The sequence below is a fragment of the Macrobrachium rosenbergii genome, chromosome 37, assembly GCF_040412425.1.
Source record: "Macrobrachium rosenbergii isolate ZJJX-2024 chromosome 37, ASM4041242v1, whole genome shotgun sequence".
In the NCBI taxonomy this organism is placed as follows: domain Eukaryota; kingdom Metazoa; phylum Arthropoda; class Malacostraca; order Decapoda; family Palaemonidae; genus Macrobrachium; species Macrobrachium rosenbergii.
This window is the reverse complement of record NC_089777.1, coordinates 6,727,884-6,745,912: the sequence shown is the minus strand read 5'-3', so window position 1 is coordinate 6,745,912 and position 18,029 is coordinate 6,727,884. Positions and strand designations below refer to the sequence as shown.

The window sequence follows — 18,029 nt, the reverse complement described above, 5'->3', positions numbered from 1 at the left end:
GATATTTCATTTTAAAAGAATTTAGAGAAAATTATTGCATGTTTTCTTCGCAAGATTCATGAACACCCATTGATTGAGATGTGCTCTTGCCCTACTGGTAAGCTGTTCTTTGAAATCTCTAGGTTGCTCTGTATATTAATACCTTGTTTAAATTTCCTTTGATGATCTCAAACCTGCAAGTTAGAAGAGAAATTTGGAACTTTAAATCTTAGCTCAAGGTGGTGAGTACATGTTGCAGTAACACCCACCTCATGCAAGTTATCATAGGTCAGCGAGGTATCCATTTAACTAATGTAGATGAAATTCATGGGAAGAAGTCAAGAGAGACTTAATGTAAACCAGCCTCTTTGGAGGCATTTTTCTGTTATGTATATCTAGGCACTTGCATCACAAGAATATAATTTTTTCCTGTAGTTGTTAATGCGTCTTATGAATGTAATAAGTTAGCTGCAGGTAAGTGAGGAGTAGGTTGTACCCACTGCTCTTTCAATTGCTTAACTTGCACTCGTTACAGCTTCGGCTGCTGCCATCTGTTATCTGTGCTGGATGTCGTTGGAGATTATATAACGATGAGAGAATGATGGATGGCTGTTCCAAGGAGAAAGGTGTTTGAATACCTTTGGTTTTGGGTTGATTCTAAATTTTACCCATGGCCTGCAAACCCTTGTTCTCAGTGCTCCTTTTGCAGAGGTCAGACTTTTACTTCTGATTTGACTTGTGAGGAATATTTTGGCTGGTCTCCATCACGGTGGGAGAAGTATTGGGCAAATCATAAGAAGGCCAAAAAGTAATTGCTGGCATCTTTGCAGGGTATTACAATGCCTTTAATTCCAAAATCTCCCTTTATTACTTTTCAGCTGTGGTCTCTTTTTCATGCTGAGTCTGTCATGGCTCCTTCTCCCCGAACACTCTGGCTTGAAGACACTCAAAGTCCAGTCTGGTAAACTGTAGATAACAAGCAAAGGTGCAACTGTGCACTTTACAGTTGCACATTTGCTTGCCATTTCTGTGCTTATATCCCCAGTTGGTCCTGGCGTCCTGTTGCAGTATTGAAAAGTGTTGAAGGGAGCAACCTGATAGAACAGTTTTGGGAAGGCTAGCCATAGCTTGAGGGGAATGTCTCAGCAGAGTGCATTTACATTGTCGAATGAGAATAACAATTTTCCATCCAGAAACAATTTAGATGGCCTACTGTTTGTAGGAATCATTCCAGAGACCAGAATTATGAGCAGGTGCCTCTTTGGGATTATGTATAACTGGGTCCACCACAGCGTTGTTTAAGGCAACCATTCTGGTAGGGGGCTATGTGCTTAGCGCTCTATTCCTGGTGCAAGATTGTTTGGTACTTTTTCATCATCCAGGCATATCTTATAAATCCTGGTCAGCCTCTCAGTCACACTTTTTCTTGTTATGCTGCAGTATCCCACTTATAATCCCATCAAATCTTGGTGTATTAATATTCTCCAACCTTCTCAAACTTCCTCTAACCATTTCCTCTTTTATTGGAACTGACCACACACTGTAAAATCCAAATAAACTATAACTTTGAAGGGTTTCTGTCCGTGCTTCTTGAGGAACAAGTAACATCACCAGAATACATAATAGCCAAGCAAAAGACAATTCAGTATTGTAGCCTTACCAGCAGTATGGAATCAGCAACTTCAGCATATTTAAACTGGAGATCATAGATTCTTCAGTTGAAGAAAATGATTACAAAGTCAACTTCAGTTTATACATATACTCATATCAAGATTTAAACTGCACAAAACTTCAATTCAACTCTGGAGGCGGTTAGTGCTGTCAGTGTACTGTAGGCATTAATTAAGGTTCTTTGCAGCATGCCTTTGGCCCCTAGCTGCCACCCCTTTGGTTCCTTTTACTGTACCTCCTTTCATATTCGCTTTCCTCCATAGTACTTTCCACCCTCTCCTAACAATTGATTCATAGTGGAGCTGCGAGGTTTTCCTCCTGTTACACCTTTCAAACCTTTTACCGTCAATTACCATTTAAGCGCTGAATTACCTCAAAGGTCCCAGCGCTTGGCCTTTGCCCTAAATTCTTTATTCAATTCAATATTCAAACTTCAGTTCAAAGGGGAGATAAATTCATAAAGAAAGTTTGAAGATTATTGTTCACAATGTATAAAGACAAGTAAGGGGAAATAATTAAATCATTTGAAGTTTAATTAGCAGCCTAACTGTTGCTATCAAATAGTGTTAGATTGACAACCTTAATTTTTTGGCTAAAAAAAAATAAAAGGGGCAAATCTTAATCAAATATTGATGATTTTCAAGGAAATTCATACAAAAAAATATATTTATATGATATGAAAGTGATTAATTTCAATGGGAAACTGAGCAGCAACATTTTACGGTTGGGGTCATGTCAAGGTCACTCACTTCTACAAAAAGCAGAAAGCACACAGGTGAGCTTGGGTCAAGGGTAGATTAGCAGATTCTGGCCTGTTTACCCAGTGTTTCCAATAACTTTTATGACAGCCTTGCTCCTGTATTAAGCCAAAGAGGTTTGTGGAGCACCCATATTGTTGGCTAATTTCCCATCTGTATGCCTGTTAATCTGCCCATTCAATATCTGTGATTTTGAATAGAAATCAGTAAGAGATTTTTACATGTTGACCGGCTTGTAGCCACCCTCAAGAGGTGCAAGCTGCAGAGTGATGTCCCACAATATTTCTTTTCCAAAAGTGGGCAGTAAAGTTAATTAATGGGATTGTAAATTTAATGGACTGTCATAAGGTCTTAAAAGAGATGTGTACTAGGCACAGTGTCACTAAACTAAATACAGATGAATATCACTGTGCTAGAAATGAATGGGAGTTAAACAAAGGAAATTCCTGACAGACAAATGTTAAAGCCAATAATCTTACCAGAAAGGAACATAAAACGGGGAAGATGAGAGCAAAGATCGCGGATGAAGATAGAGGTGGTGACGGGCGTTGTTGATTTGATTTATAAAATCGAGATCATGCCAAGCACTTGGCACTTTCAGCTTTTCAGTGCTTGACAGTAAAGAGGCTGTCGGAATGTTTTGGGGAGCAAGATAAAGAGATCCAGAAAATATAGGAGATGAAGTACAAGGATCCAAAGGTGGAGTTGGGTGAAAACCCCGAAGTTAAACTGAAAACTACTGGTTAATGAGGTTTGACAGCAAGATTGAAGAAAGGATGCAGGAATGACGGTTAAGTAAGAGATTAAAATGTGGGTGTAGCTAGAGGCTAAAGGGAAACTGTAAACACCCTTTAGTAATTCTACTGCGAACCATGTAAGATTGACTCACAGCACTAACCCCCTATCGGGGTGATGGTGTTGTTGGCAAGTATGGAGTTCCTAAGTTGATTGAGAATGTTTAGCCTTGTAAAAATATGTTAATACACATATATATATATATGTATATATATATATATATATATATATATATATATATATATATGTATAATTATTAATTAGATATTTAACCATTTTTTTTTTTTCATCCAACCCTGAGCAAATTTGGACCGATTACTTTGGGCACTGGGAAGTATTTTTAAAAATTTTATTCCATCAGGTAGGGGAGGGGCGGTTGATAGACAATGGGATTGTAATTAAGGGGAAAAAAATCTAACATCATTTTGTGCCTTTTCTTGTTTGAAATTGCATTTTTTTATATTTTCATTAAGACTGAAGAATATAGTTTTGTAACATACAAAGTAAATGCCATGGAAATTTTCTAGTTAGCGAGCCAAAAATGATTTTCATATACAGTACTTTTCCCATGCAAAACTCAAGTTTTTTTTCAATTATGAATTGGAATTCTGACAAAAAGTGCTTGGTGAAGAATAATTTCATATAAAATTTTAAGTCCGTGATACAACTCATAGATTTGTGAATACTAATGTTAAATGAACCTTAAAAGATTCTGTGCACAACCAGGAGCTTGAGAACCAGTCTAGCTATAGCTGAACCATTTCATTATTTATTTATTTGTTGGTGGGGGAGGGGTGCCCTCGGGGGTTTTGTTTGCTTGGCCACCGTGGGGATCTGGCGTACTGACCAGGCCCCTGATTAAGATCCTGCGTAGTCTTGGGGGCCAAGCTACCGTACACATGGGACTTACCTAGCGCCCTCAGTTATCCATTCAAAGCTGGGACTTACATACGCGATTCATACCGTGAGCCTCCTGGCGGACTTATTTAAGTAATTCGAAGCTGAGTGAGAATAATTTCTAGCTCGATTTTAACTAATGAAATCGCTTCAACAATAGATGAATCTCCTCTGGTAATACATTGTATATATTTTTTCTTGTGATACAAAACAGATTTCAAAAGTTAAACTTACAGTTGGTTTAAGTATCTGCAATCTGATGAAGTTATGAGATTCAAGTAGCATATCTGGTGGCATATTCTAAGAACAGTGAGTTCCTTTTTGCCCTTAGAAAAATATAAATAAATAGGGCGCTGAATAACCAAGATAGGCTCCTTATCGTCTGAGTCTCATGATCATTAATCTAAGACCTCTGCGCTTAAGGCTGATTCTGTGTTTATTTAGCTCCGTTCTCATGCAAGGAGATTAATTTTTATCCATAGTGGCCTGAAAGGACACAGATGCTTGGAGAAAACCCAGTCCGTATTTGACTTCATTAGGGACTCTTTTAAACAGACAAAGAACCATAACAACTTAAACACCAATGATACAATTTTATTTCGCCGGTTACATGAAGATGGTCTAGTGTTTGTTGAGGTGGTTTGGTTATGTGAAAAAAAAAAAAGTTAGACCACTAAGACGGGGTATATGTACTGTAGATGCAGGTGTAGGTGTACCCTAGATAGCAGTTGATAAACAAATTTTAGTTTCGAGCAAAATTTATTTTTGTTGCCAAAGATTTAACACATTATAGTAAACTGATTTTTGTTGTATAGACTGAAGAAAGTGATATAGCCCAAAGCCAAAGAAATTCATGAGACTAATAGCCTAAAGGAAAATGAAGTAAAATTTGATCCAACTGAATTATTCATAGATCTGAAAGAGGACTTGAAGTTATTCACGCTTTTCTGTGGTATTTATTAAGTGTGGGGAGGTTTGTGTTAATACTACATAAGTTTACGTGTGTACACAGAAAATTCAACACGAACATTTAAAGAATATGAAAAATTACTTTAATTAATATTCAATGAGGTAATCATCGCTAGCAAAATGTAAGCAGTGGTGAAAGTTACCATTAGGTTTTTAGAATCCATTGATTAGGGTCCTTGTATTTCTTTAGAGGATAGAAGTATATTATCTCTGTTTTTTTTATTTATTCAAACAAGATATATTTAAATTACTATAGAACCTGAAACTCCTGCTCTGTAAATAATTTTGTTTTCTTCTGGATTGAGAGCCTTTCACTATTGTAAGGTCAAAGGAACTTTTTTTTTGAAAACTTAAAGTTTACTAAAAGTACTTGCTAAGTTTACGTTATCACTGCAGCCGGTAGAAGTTTTTATTTTGGTTTAGGTTTCGTTAAGATAACGACCACATGTCAAGTTTATACACTGATTTTTGCTATTATTACGAACCTGTTGATGTTTCAACAGAAATGTCATGGGGAGGAGCACTGTGGATGGGAGATGTAAGTTATTCACATGTATTATAGAAATGCGCTTAAATTGTGTGCCAAGTTCATCTTCGTGTTTTACTGTAGCCGGTGGAATGTTTAATACGTTGTTTACATTTGCCTCGGATCTGCGGACGCTCGACATATTTTTAATCGTTGTGCATTTTATTGGCGTTGCATTTTAATATTACAGTAGATATGGCGCGGGAAGGGGCTTTGTGGATGGGCGATGTAAGTAGTTATTTCAATTGTATACTTGTGATATAGGTTAACTTTCCATGTGGTAAAACGTGACAGTAGGTTAACCTAGTTAGGTGTAGGCTTAAGATACTCTTGTGTACGGAATTCAGCCTTGCTCGCCAGATTTACCATGCCGAGCCAGTTGAGGGTAAGGTATTATTTTATAAGTTGCCAATACACACTAGGAAATTGTAACTTACATGTTTGAAAAGAGCTCTTCATTCTCATTATTTTGAACCCCATAAACATTATGCGCAAATGGTAAATAAAAAATTTGAAAATTTACGACTTGTAAGAATAACCCCCCCCCTCCATAGCTAATACGGCAAAATTGTAACCAGTCAACACCCGTTGGTGAAGTTATATTGGTATTTTAAGGTTCTTTTAGTGCCCTATTATTTCCTAGTCATTTTTGCAAGAAAAACTCAAAATGGTTTTTCATGCAAAAATGGCTGGCTGGAGCCTTATTGGCAACTTATAAAATTTTACCAAAACTTATAGCAGTTGGGCGGCCAATTTCGCGCTAGAAAATGCACGAAAAACGTTTATCTTGTCGTAATTGTCGTAAGCATGCAGCAGATGAATATGCAGAAGCCTATAGGCTAACAAACGCTAAGGGGGACCTGCCGTGACCTGGCCCGGGGGGCGAAGGGCTACAACATTCGGGTAGTCCACCCAGCTGCACCTACAGACCTCACTAGCCTAGGCTACTTTTTGCCTACATAAGAAACGTCGTTTAGGCTAGGCTACTTCGTTCTAGCCTTACCTGTATTAGAAATGGGAGCCCGTGAAAGACCACGGGACCCCACTTTTGGGACCAAAAAATCGCTATAGAAAACGCGCCAAAAAAATAGCTCCCTCTGTGCTTCATGACGGTAATGAAAAGCGTGGTTTTGTCAGTGTTGCTCAAAGGAAAAGCAACCGAAAAAGTAATAAACAGTAAGGGGGACCGTGTTGGGAACTGTGGTTTTGGGTGGGGAGAAGCAAAAGTCGGGTTTCCTGGTGGCCATAACGTACCAAATTCGCTAGTTTCTGACCCGCTAGTCTGCATACAAAAGGTCCCACTAGACTACAAACTTAAGGCTGGCCTGCTAAACTACAGAGGCAAAATTCGGGTTTCCTGCTAGCCGAAACGTACAGTTTTTGCAATCTTCTGACTCGCTAGTCTGCATACAAAAGGTTGGACATTTATATGTCAAATTTAACACTTTGTACCGTGCAAAATATTCAAGAGTTAACTCTTGATCCCTAGATATAACAGAAATAACTACTATATTTAAATCACAACTGAGGCAAAGATCCATTGCATTCGTGGGTGGCAATCAGATGGACGAATTCAGAGCAAGGTCGACAACCCAGCCCTGGCGGGTATAATCCTAGTCCTATGTTTGGTTGGCCTGGATCAAATCGAAATCGGAGAATATGGTAGATCAATTAGAAAAAAACTGAGCATGTGCAGTAACCCAAACCTGGTCTGTGCATGCGCATGCTTCTTGACTCAACTCTTCAAAATGCCCCCAACAGTAACGACATACTGCAGTGACCAGAAGAACTAGTGAAAGAGCAGCCTAGCGTGTCACCAGTAACAACTACTGAGATTTAAGAAAGGCTATTTACTGGGATATAGGATGCACAACTTGTAGTAAAGTTGTAACGCAGTTGAGAATGACGTGGACACATTCCCAAGCAAAGGAAAACCTAACTCACAAATTCGGACATATGTAAGCAAGAACTCTGTATGGACTAAGTATCTGTATGGACTATGACCTGAAACTGATTTTTCCTATACTTTGGTGTTGCTGGTGAAGGTGGTATTTGTCAGTCAACTATTATTAACTCATATCTACCCAATGGTTGGGGACCCTTGGGAACACATATGTAAATGGGAGAAAGACTGACCACATGTTGTTGTTATGGAAATGTTCAGCGCATGTGCAAGTCACTGTGATTTTTCATATGTTTGAAGGGATTGGCTAAGGAGACCTGTTGTAAAAGGAACTATACTATAGTACTACCCATATTAGGGAAGAGACTTTGCCCTCTGACAGAGACAGTGCGGTATTGCTCTTCTTTTGATGTCCTTCAATCCTACTTGTCAAGAGAAGCCGATTACTCTTGGGAATACCTAATTCACTTTAAATTGACTTTGTAAATCCTGGATTAACCTTCTCGACTTCAAGCTCTTTTGTTTGCGCTTCGTTAATAAGCATCGTGTACTATATTAGAAAGTTAGAATGAACTTTGTTGTCCCACTTAAATTTTAGATGTATCTTCAATATATGAAAAATGGTAAATGCAAGAAAATTGGAAACCTATATTTCGATTAGATGCGCTTTCATTTTCAGTTTCGTTTATTTGGATGCTGTACTGAGCAATGTTTTTGAGTTACGTCATTTATTATAGTTTTTTTATTACTGTTCCGTTGCCGTTATCGAAATCATATAATTGTGATATAGTTTGGTATCATTTGAGTTGCCCAAGTTTCATCGACATAAATCACGGTTTCACTTATACAACTTACCCGGTAGTTACATATAGTTGTTGTGTCTTTGATCGCCACGCAGCAGTATTCAAATTCTCGCGCTAGCGCTTAGTGTTACAAAGGTGATCCTTCACCCCGCCTCTATCGGGTATCGGGAACCGCCTCCCAAGAACACGCTATTAGTTTTGCTGCGTCGAACCGGTAATACGTTCTGCTGTTGGTAGTATTTCAACAATTCGAACTTCTAATTCTTTTTTGGTGAAGTACCGGTTTGTTGTTCTTGGGCTGGCGCTTAGTTAATAAGCTTGAGAGTTACATATTAGTTAGACTATGTCTGATTCTGGTTCTATGGTATCCGGGTTTTGCAGCAAAGGCTGCAAAACCAGGCTTGTTGCTTAGTCTAGATCCGACACCCTGGGTGCTTTCATGCAGGGGCAAAAATGTTCTGCTGATTTGACTTAAATTCCAGTGTGAACTTAACTTTGTCTGACTGAGTAGGGGAAGTACATGAAGAAGCTAGAAAAGAGATAGGGATTAGAAGGCTCCTTTCTTCTAGGTCTTGAGGTCAGGAGGTAGTCAAGAGGTTTTTGTAAACTCTATTATCCCTGCTCTCTGTAGTTCCTGGGTAGTTTTACTCACCGACACCGCTTTCTCCCAATCCTGATACCGTGTCAGTCCCACGCGCTTGTCTTCCATGCAGAAAATTTGGGACAATTTGCAGCGTTAGTAGACCGCAGTGATAATGCGAGTGTTGTGCCTTGTGTAAGTGTTAGGAGGAGGTAGTTTTCTGCCTATTCACGCTCTCAGGTTCTAGCCTGTCAGGCTCCCAGGTTCCAGGGAAGGCATGCTGAAAGCCGAAAGGAGGTGAGTGGGACCTACTCCCGAGTAGTTGCCCCCTCAAGCAGTCCTGTTGCCGCTTCCCAGGCTGCTGGCCCTCACCACCGAAAAGGTGAGGAGCGGAGAGTGTCGAGTGGATCCAGTTGGAGTTCCTCCCCGCCTCTAGAGGTTGGCGCTGCTGACTCTTCTAGACCTTTGAAGAGGTCTCGCCTGCTTTCTCCATTGAAGATTCTCAAGAAGAAGGCTCTCTGGAGGATCCTTCCTCCTGTAGCTTTTGGCAGAACCGAGAGGCTTTCTTCGCCGGACTGCCTCATTCGTTATCGGGCGGATCCTCCCCACGATCGATTGCTATCTGAGAGGCTCGTTCTTTTGGCGCCCAGCGACTCCTGTGACTCCTGTTCCTGTGGCTACCGCCCAGCATTCGATGAACCTCAACAGCTTGTGATTGACGGAATTAACGCTCGCTTGGACTCGGGATTTTACAACTTTTGTCTGGTAAATCAAGTCTCTTCTTGGCTCCTCCTACGATGCCAGCGCGCCCACCTCAACTCCTCTCATTCTGTCGCCTGCAGCGCCGCTTGCGCCCGTTGGCGCCTACCTTACAGCAGCCGACAGCGCCTTGGCGCTTCTCAGATACTGAAGGGCGCCCGCCTCGACGACTATGTCTGCCGCTCCGGTAGCGCCGCCGCTTGCGCCTTCATTGACGCCTCCTGTCGTTGTGGTAACGACGGCTCCGCCTTTGGCGCCACCTTCGGTTGCTGTATCAACTGCGCCTTTGGCGCCCGATGGCTCCTCAACAGGCCTAAACTCTTCAGTGATACAGCAAGAATATGTCACTAGCCTTCCAGCTCCCCGCCAGGTAACCTGCAAGTCTCAGTTTAAGGAGACTTGGATGAAGATGCTTGTCCAGCTGGACTTATCCTCAATTCTCTCTGACTAACCCTCTCGGGCTTAGAGGAGCAGTAAGGAGGGAGAAGTCTCGCGAACTCTCTTCCTACAAGAAGCTCTTGAAGTTCTTTATTGAGAACTTCCCTGATCTGCTCCGCCCAGCGGCCTCCGCCTCCTGGGTCCCAGTACAAGAGGGACAAGGTTTCTGTTTCTTCTGGACTTTACCAAACTTGTCCTGTCCGCTCCCGCGGGCGAAAGGCCTTAAGAAGATGGATGCTTGGCTACCGAGAAGAGGAATTGAAAGAACGCCTTCTGTCTTCTCCCTCTCGCTGTCACTCCTTCCAGAACCGGAGTTGGTATGAGACTGGGGAAATGTTTTCCTGGGTGTGGCTGCTCTCAAGACAGGGGGACTTCTCCAGTTCATGGATGCCGCAGGAGGACCGGTGACTTAATTCTGCGAAGGTCTTTACGCCCCTCCGAACTGATCAAGCTCAAGAGCGCATTTCCTCGACTCTGAAATTGTGAGCTTCCTGGACTGGGCGACAGGCCCTTAGCCAGGAAGATTAAGGATTTTAATTTTCCTTCCGAGCTCTTGGATGATGTGGTAGGAGTAGTGGATTGCATGGATAGGGCATTCATGACGGTGCAGTGTAGAACTGGCCTCTTTATTTACGACAGGGGTTCTCAAAAAGAGGCAACTTTGGTGCTCCTTCCTAGCAAAAGGTGTTTCTTCAAGCCAGAAGTCGGCTCTCTTGTTTTCTCCTTTAAACAAGGCTCATCTGTTTCCGCAAGAGTTAGTTGCTGCAATTTCCCAGGCGTTAGCCCAGAAGTCAACCCAGGATCTTTTGTCGCAGTCTGCCAAGAAAGCTAAGAGACCTGTGCTTTCTACCGCCTCAGTGCTGGTAAGCTCACCCCCGTCAGATGGACAGTATAAAGGAAGACCCTCTAAACGGCTTTTTGGTGTGGCCAGAGGAAAAGGCAAGCCACGCTCAGAACCTCGACGGCCCCAGAGAAGAAATGAACCTTTTGTCCTCCATTCAGCTGTAGGAGCCAGACTGCAAAGGTTCTGGCAAGAGTGGCAACAGATCTCGGCAGACCCTTGGACGATCCAAGTTTTAAAAGAAGGATATGCCATCCCCTTCCTTTCCAAACCTCCTTTAGTGGAGGCTCCAGTTTCTTTACAGGCGTACTCGCACAACTCACAACTAGACGCCAACAGTAGAAGTCCGAGCCATGCTGGAGACAGTTTATAGAAGCAGCCTAGCCCTCTATCTCCAGGTTTCTACAATCGCCTGTTCCTGGTTACGAAAAGCATCAGGGGATGGAGACCCGCCCTGACGCGGAGTGCGCAACGTCTTCGCTCAGAAGACAAAATTTCCATGGAGACAACTCCGCCTGTCTTGCATGCCTTACATCAGGGGATTGATGGTTTCGGAGTAGACCCCAAGATCGCTTATTTTCACGCCCCGGGATATTAATCAGGCTTCAAGCGAAGTTCCTGAGGTTCGCCTCGAGGCACAGGTTTATCAGTTCGCCTCTGCCGTCTGTCAGACAGCCCCAAGTTTTCACAAGGATCCTGTTGCCGTAGCTGACATCTTCACCTGGAAGGAATTCGAGTTTCCATACCTCGACGACAGCTGCTCAAAGCTGCTTCGAGTGGGAGAGCTGTTTGGAGGACCTATCAAAAGACTCTTCAATTAACGGTCTCTAGGCCCATGATTAACAGAAGAAGTCTTGCCTTACTCCCAGTCAGCAGATTGTCTATTTGGGAGTGAGTCTGGACTCTCAGACTTTTCAGGCTTTTCTGTCCAACCAACGGATAGCCTCATGCCTGCAGAAGATTGACGACTTTCTGCAGAGGAAGATTTGTTCCGCGAACGAATGGATGAGCCTCGTGGGAACCTTAACTTCAGTGGAGAAGTTTGTAAAACTGGGGCGCTTAAACCTGAGACCACTGCAGTTTTACCTGCAAGAGAAGTGGCCCAGGAAACAGTTCCCGGACTCCTTCACACTGGGCCATTTCGAAAAGATAAAGGAGTGCTCTCCGTTGGTGGAGGTCAAGGAAGGCTGTCACGACTTCCTTCTTCAGCTTCCAACCCAGACCTAACTCTTTTTCCGACGACAAGGGCTGGGGAGCGACTATGGGGACAAAAGGGCAGTTTCGCCAGTGGCAAAGAGAAGAGAGAAACTGGCATATCAATCAGAAAGGAACTAAAAGCGGTTCACTTAGCCCCGTTGGGGCCTTTCAAAAAGAAGTGGAAGGCAATGCGTTTGGTCCAGGCGACAACACGACCGCTTGGCATACATTCGAAACAGGGGCACTTGATTGCGGGTCCTCTACGACCTCGGGAGAGCTTCTAGTTTGGACGTGAGGAGATCGACCAGACTAGTAAATCTAGATTCATTCAAGGGGAGAAAATGTAGCAGCGGATCTTCTCAGCAGAAAGAACCAGGTCCTATCCAACGAGTGGACTTTACATCCTCTAGTTTAGGAGTTTGGAAGATATGGGACGCCTCATAGATCTCTTTGCAAACCGACAAACGACTCGCTGCCCCTTTACTGCTCTCCAGTTCCAGACAACAAAGCTGCTGTGGATGCAATGTTCATGGACTGGTCGGACTTGACCTGCATGCCTTTCCCGCTCAAGATCCTGCGGCAAGTAACTCGAAGTTCTCAAGCCATCGAAACGCAGGCGGATGACTCTGGTGGCCTCCATTCTGCCGCCCAGGGAGTGGTTCCCGGACCTCTAAACCTACTGTCAGGACTTTCCGAGACTTCTGCCAGAGAGACCAGACGACTCAGACAGCCGCGACTTTTCAGAGGTCCCACCAAACTTGTCCGCTTCTTCATCTTGTCGCCTGCAGACTGTCAGGAGACTCCATCAGAAAGAGAGGTTTTTCAAGAGAGGCTTCGAAGCTATCGCGGCCAAGAAGAGAATCGGCTAACAAGCTAACAGGCGAAGTGGACACAGTTTAGGTCCTGGTGTCGAAGAGAAGGCGTGTCTTCTTCTTCGACGTCTATAGCCCAGATGGCCGATTTTCTCTTGTTCCTCCACAGAGAGAAAAAGCTTGCTGTACCTACCATTAAAGGGTATAGAGCCATGTTAGCTTCGGGTCTTCGACATAGGGTCTTGAAGTGTCTTTGAGTCAAGACCTTCAGATTCGATTAGATCATTTAATACGCCAAAGAGAGACCAGAAGAGACCAGTGGCTGAATCTTGATCGAGGTTGAGATGGTTACAACTTGGTCCTTGAACCGATGGCTAACACCTTTGAAGGATCTCACGAAAGACTTGGTAGTTTGGCTACGTGCCAGAGAGCAAGTGAGCTACATGCGACATAAAAGAGTAGGCTTTGCTAAGGGGAAGGCAGTATGTGTTCATTTCCCCTGGTTTCTTAGCTAAGAACGAAGACCTGTCTAGACCTTGGCTACATGAGTTCAAATTAAGGACCTTTCCCAATTGGTCGGTCCCGAAGAACCCGAAGGTACTCTGCCCCCAGAGAGCTCTTCAAGTTCTAATGCTCAGAGAACTAAGAAGCTCAGAGGTCCCAATGACTACCCTGGGTGCTCGGTTAGAGATCCTTCTGTGTACTTCTTAAGAATGCCCTTTCTTTCTTTGAGAAGCCTGATAAAGAAGCTCATGAGCAGTGTGCTGACTCGAGATGAGTATTCTAAGGTAAAAGCTACACGAGATTAGAGCGGTTTCGACTTGCAGTTTTAGCAGAAACTTATCTGTGAAGGACTTGGTTAAGTCTACCTTGAGATGCAAGTCAGCGTTTGCATCGCATTATTTAGTGGACGTAAACTGTTTTCGGTTGAGTACAGTACGCCAGTCTCTTTATACTGACACGGGGTGTTGGAGGGTGAAAAGGAGTCCGCTCCTTAACTAACATTTTCACCTTGGTGTTGGGGTTGTTGTTTTTTGAAGGTTGCCTGGAGATACATGATGTGTTAGTATCTTCCAGTTTTTAATCTTTGGTATTGGTTTTATGGTAATGTTAGGTGATCCCTCGCTTTGTTGTTCGGTTGTACTGCGCCCCTGATCAAGGGTATCAGACTTGTCCGCATCACAGCCATGTTCTCACGGCAGGTACTGTTTTTATTGTGTCCGACACGGATCCCTTATATCCTCCGCACAATATAAAGGCCAGCAGACTACAGAGGCAGTAACCACTGAGCCGCTACCTTTAAAGGTAAGGAACCCATGTCTAACTTGTTGCAAGTAGAGACCAAGAATTTTATTAGCTGCCAGTGTCTCACCTCCTCAAGGTGCTAATCAAGAGAGAGGTAACTGTCGTGCGTTATAAGTGAAATGAAATTTTATGATAAAATAACGTTTCACTCTATACTTTACCCGCAGTTACATAATCATAACCTCCTCCTCCTCACCTGGGCAGTTGGGCAAAAACTTATGATCGCGTTCTTGGGACGGTTCCCGATAACTCCTACTAGAGGCAGTAGTGGATCACCTTTTGTAACGCTTACGCTAGCGAAATTTGAATACTGCCGCGGACGCCAAAGACGCATAGCCATATGTAACTACCGGTAAGTATAAGTGAAACGTTATTTTATCATAAAAATTTCATATTTATATCCATCCTCTCAACTTTTTCATTGTCCTGTAGAAATTTCGTCCGAGCACTGACTACATCTGTCTGCTCCACGAAAATTTCTTCCATTCACCTTTCAGTATCTAAACCCAATTTGTTTAATATTTTCCGTGAATGATTCCTTGCATCCACTGAATCCTATATTTCTCTTTTTAAATGCAAACAAAATTTTTTGAGGTGGGAATTTCCTCTCTGAGGTAGAAATTTAGCACTGTCCTTTCAAAGCACAATTTATCAAAGTCATCTAAGTTTGTCACCGTTTTGATCTTAAGCGTGTTTTCTGTGGGAAAACAGGAGTTTATATTCTTCCAGTTTCTTCAGCTTCTTTAACAATACAATGAATAGTCGATTACTTAGCTTCTTGCTCCAGTAGACGTTGTTGCTTTTTGAAACGCCGTAAGGGACCGTTGTTTTTTTTCTGTGATGAAGTACTTGTAAACATTCCAAGTTACTGGATGCTTCCAGGCAGAATCTGCACTTTAAGAGAATAATCCTTCATTATTTCTCTGATTAAACGGCTTAACCATCCCGAAAATGACCTGCCTTAAGCTGACAGGAATTATTGGCAGCGCCTGTAAAAACATATGCCACGCTTCTCTAAATTACATTAACATCGACAATGATTTATGAACTAAATAAATTTCAGCGAGTATATACTTGTCCTAAAAATACCAACACTATTCTTATTGCAATAAACACAATCGTTTTCTCTTAGCAGGTTTAGAATTAAAAGAACGACGAAGAAGTGGCATCAACGTACTGTCTCTGTCAGTGAGGAAAAGTCTCTTCCTAAAATGGTCGCACTATAGTCTAATGTACCCTAACCTTACCTAACCCTAGTCGGGGCTGTTGCCCCCCAGACCCCCAAGTGAAGGAAACTCCACTTTTGCCAAAAGCTTCCCTATAACAGTGGGCATGCGTGATAGCATTCCAGGATGGCCAGTGTACAACTTCTGAGGTTAATTACAGTCGACCAACAAAAAATAATGGTAAATTCTTAATAAGCAACCAAAATATATACTATATGAACAGTCAGTTTCCAAAGCAATATATACAGAGCCTCTTGCTTAGTTCTACCCTAATTAGCCATGTCTTGACCTTAACCTGACCTTGCTTTCCAAACCTGACTTAGGTGCCATACCATGACATGGCTGGGGCTTCTCCCTAACCCCCTCCTCCCAACCTCCCTAAATGCTCATAGAATCAGTGTTAGAGCCTGCTCCCATTGTTCCCAAAACTACCCAGGGACACCACTGTGGGAAAGCGGGGTTTTGGGTGGAGGAAAACACAAAACAAGTGAAATACTAAGACCTTTATCCATTCAGATTAAGGTAAGTTTATGGAATATTTTCAAACTAATATCATGCACTAGGGCGTAGACTGGTACCCTGGGTTAGGTTAGGTGTGATTGGTTAGGTTATTTGGTAAGGAAACGAAGGTCAAATGTTCAAAACCTGCATAAAAACATAGGAAAGTAAAATGCAGATTGAGGGGTCAGGTCTTAGTTGGTGGGGATCCAGGGAGAGTGAATTCCCCCCTCCCCCCTTAAGCAAAGTTAAGGCATGGCATCTGATGCTTGGTTAGGTAGAAGTAAGTCTGATTAGGTAATATTCCCTCAGAAATACCTAATACAGTAGCCAAGACCCCTCACTCAGCATTCATTCGTATATATAATGTAGGGTGGTCTGGCTTAAGCTACCCCTTAACTGCTGTAGGCATTTCAGAGGAAATACAACCTAACAAGACCTGCCTTTACCTAAACTTACCTAGGATGCTGTGCCTTACCAGGCTGGGGGCTCCCCCACCTTTCCCCCTCCCCAAGTAAGCCGTGACCTTTCCAGTCTGCATACTACCCACATTGAAGCTATACGTCTAACTATTATTGTTGGTGTAGACCACTTATTTTTTTTCACCTCGTAAATCCAGCAGTTAGGGTTTTAGGTGATGGATAACAAAAAATGTGTAACTTGTACTAGCCTAATAGGAATGGTCTAAAATGTATATAAATCACAAGATGGCCATTTAGAAAATACATAGATCATGTTTGGATTAGTGACAGGCACAAAAACACAAAATAAAGGACAAAGATCTGTTACTGCTAATTACAGCATTATGTCATAGCTTAACTGTACCTTCTTTAACAAGCTTTCATCTTCCTCTTAATGATACAAGATACAAGCTTGATTTTTGCTCATCCCACACAGCTACATGTTGAGGAATTTACAGAATCTATTTGTGAGACAATGTGCATTCAGTATAAAAACTGAACAGTTTTTAAGGTAGCTGTTGGCATTTTTCAATTGTGAAACTTGGGAAGCTTAATATTTTTACTGTGATGAATTTTTCATACCACCACTGATAGTACTGTATAAACAGGAAGATCAAGAAGATCGCTAACAAATGTCATTTGGTAATATTATGAGGAAAACTATTTGAAGTTTCAAAAGCTATCTAAGGAGGAGCTGTAGTTTCCTATTGATAATCTATCATCCTGATTTTACTTTCATCCAGGTAACTGTCAGCAGCTGTGTATAATTTTTTCCTGTTTGTGAAATTTAGAGATCATTTGTAGTCTTAGATTCTCAGTAAAATTATACTTTACACCTGCACTGCCTCTCAGGCTACACACAATATTTTTCTTGCTTGTTTTGATGGGTTTTGCATATTTCATACCATTGTTTTCGGAAATGCTTAGTTTTCGACTTAAAAAAAAAAGTCAAAGGTCATTGTTCATAAGCCTCCAGCTAAAGTATGCTAAAAAAAAATTTTTTTCCTGATACAGCTCCAGCCAGCATAAAAACATTTGCTTTGGTTCTTCTTCAGATCCCTTGTGCCTGTGAAACTGACTTCCTTTGTTTAGTACTTTTCTGTAACAGTTAAGGAGGAATTATTGGTTTTATAGAGAAAGCTTCAGAGAGGCTTTCACTTGCACCACAATGTCAAGATAGTATTGTTGTTATATTTTGTGCTGTGTAATAAGCCATGTAAGCGGCTGTACTTTCAAAGTTGTTAGCCAGTGGACTTTGTAAATGACCTAAATTTAGCTGGGAGTTTGGGGCACAACATTGCTTTACTTTCCTCAGTGCAGGCTAAGAATGAAAAGGAAGTAATTCAAGCACATTGATTCCAGTACAGTACTTTTGCTTATTTATCTCTCTTAACGGGTCTGTATTGATGTCCAGTCTTTGGGAACATTGGTATGACAAGACATGTTGCTGAGGACTCATTATTGAGTTATCTGTCGTAATGGCCGCACAACTAGAGAAAATAAAATTGAAAAAGTTGTGTTATTGCAGCTGTAGCTCAGTAATACTCATTACTTCTTACCAAAAGATGCCAGTCCTCTTTAGATATTTCATCCTATGGTATTAAAGGAGGT

The 18,029-nt window shown here is 42.0% G+C and overlaps 1 protein-coding gene across 5 annotated transcripts in view; it reads left to right on the top strand.

Annotated features, from left to right (window-relative positions):
• The first annotated feature begins 5,369 nt into the window (after positions 1-5,369).
• The window catches only part of Secp43 (tRNA Selenocysteine associated protein), a 33,475-nt gene continuing 20,815 nt past the window's right edge, over positions 5,370-18,029 (top strand). For 2 of the 5 annotated variants that reach the window (XM_067081374.1, XM_067081371.1), the window contains exon 1: positions 5,453-5,607. In XM_067081374.1, the coding sequence (XP_066937475.1) occupies positions 5,515-5,607 (93 nt within the window). In that variant the 5' untranslated portion in view covers positions 5,453-5,514. Of the gene's footprint in view, positions 5,389-5,452; positions 5,608-5,665; positions 5,824-18,029 lie in introns of those variants that run through there. The other 3 variants (XM_067081375.1, XM_067081372.1, XM_067081373.1) reach the window with 2 other exon arrangements.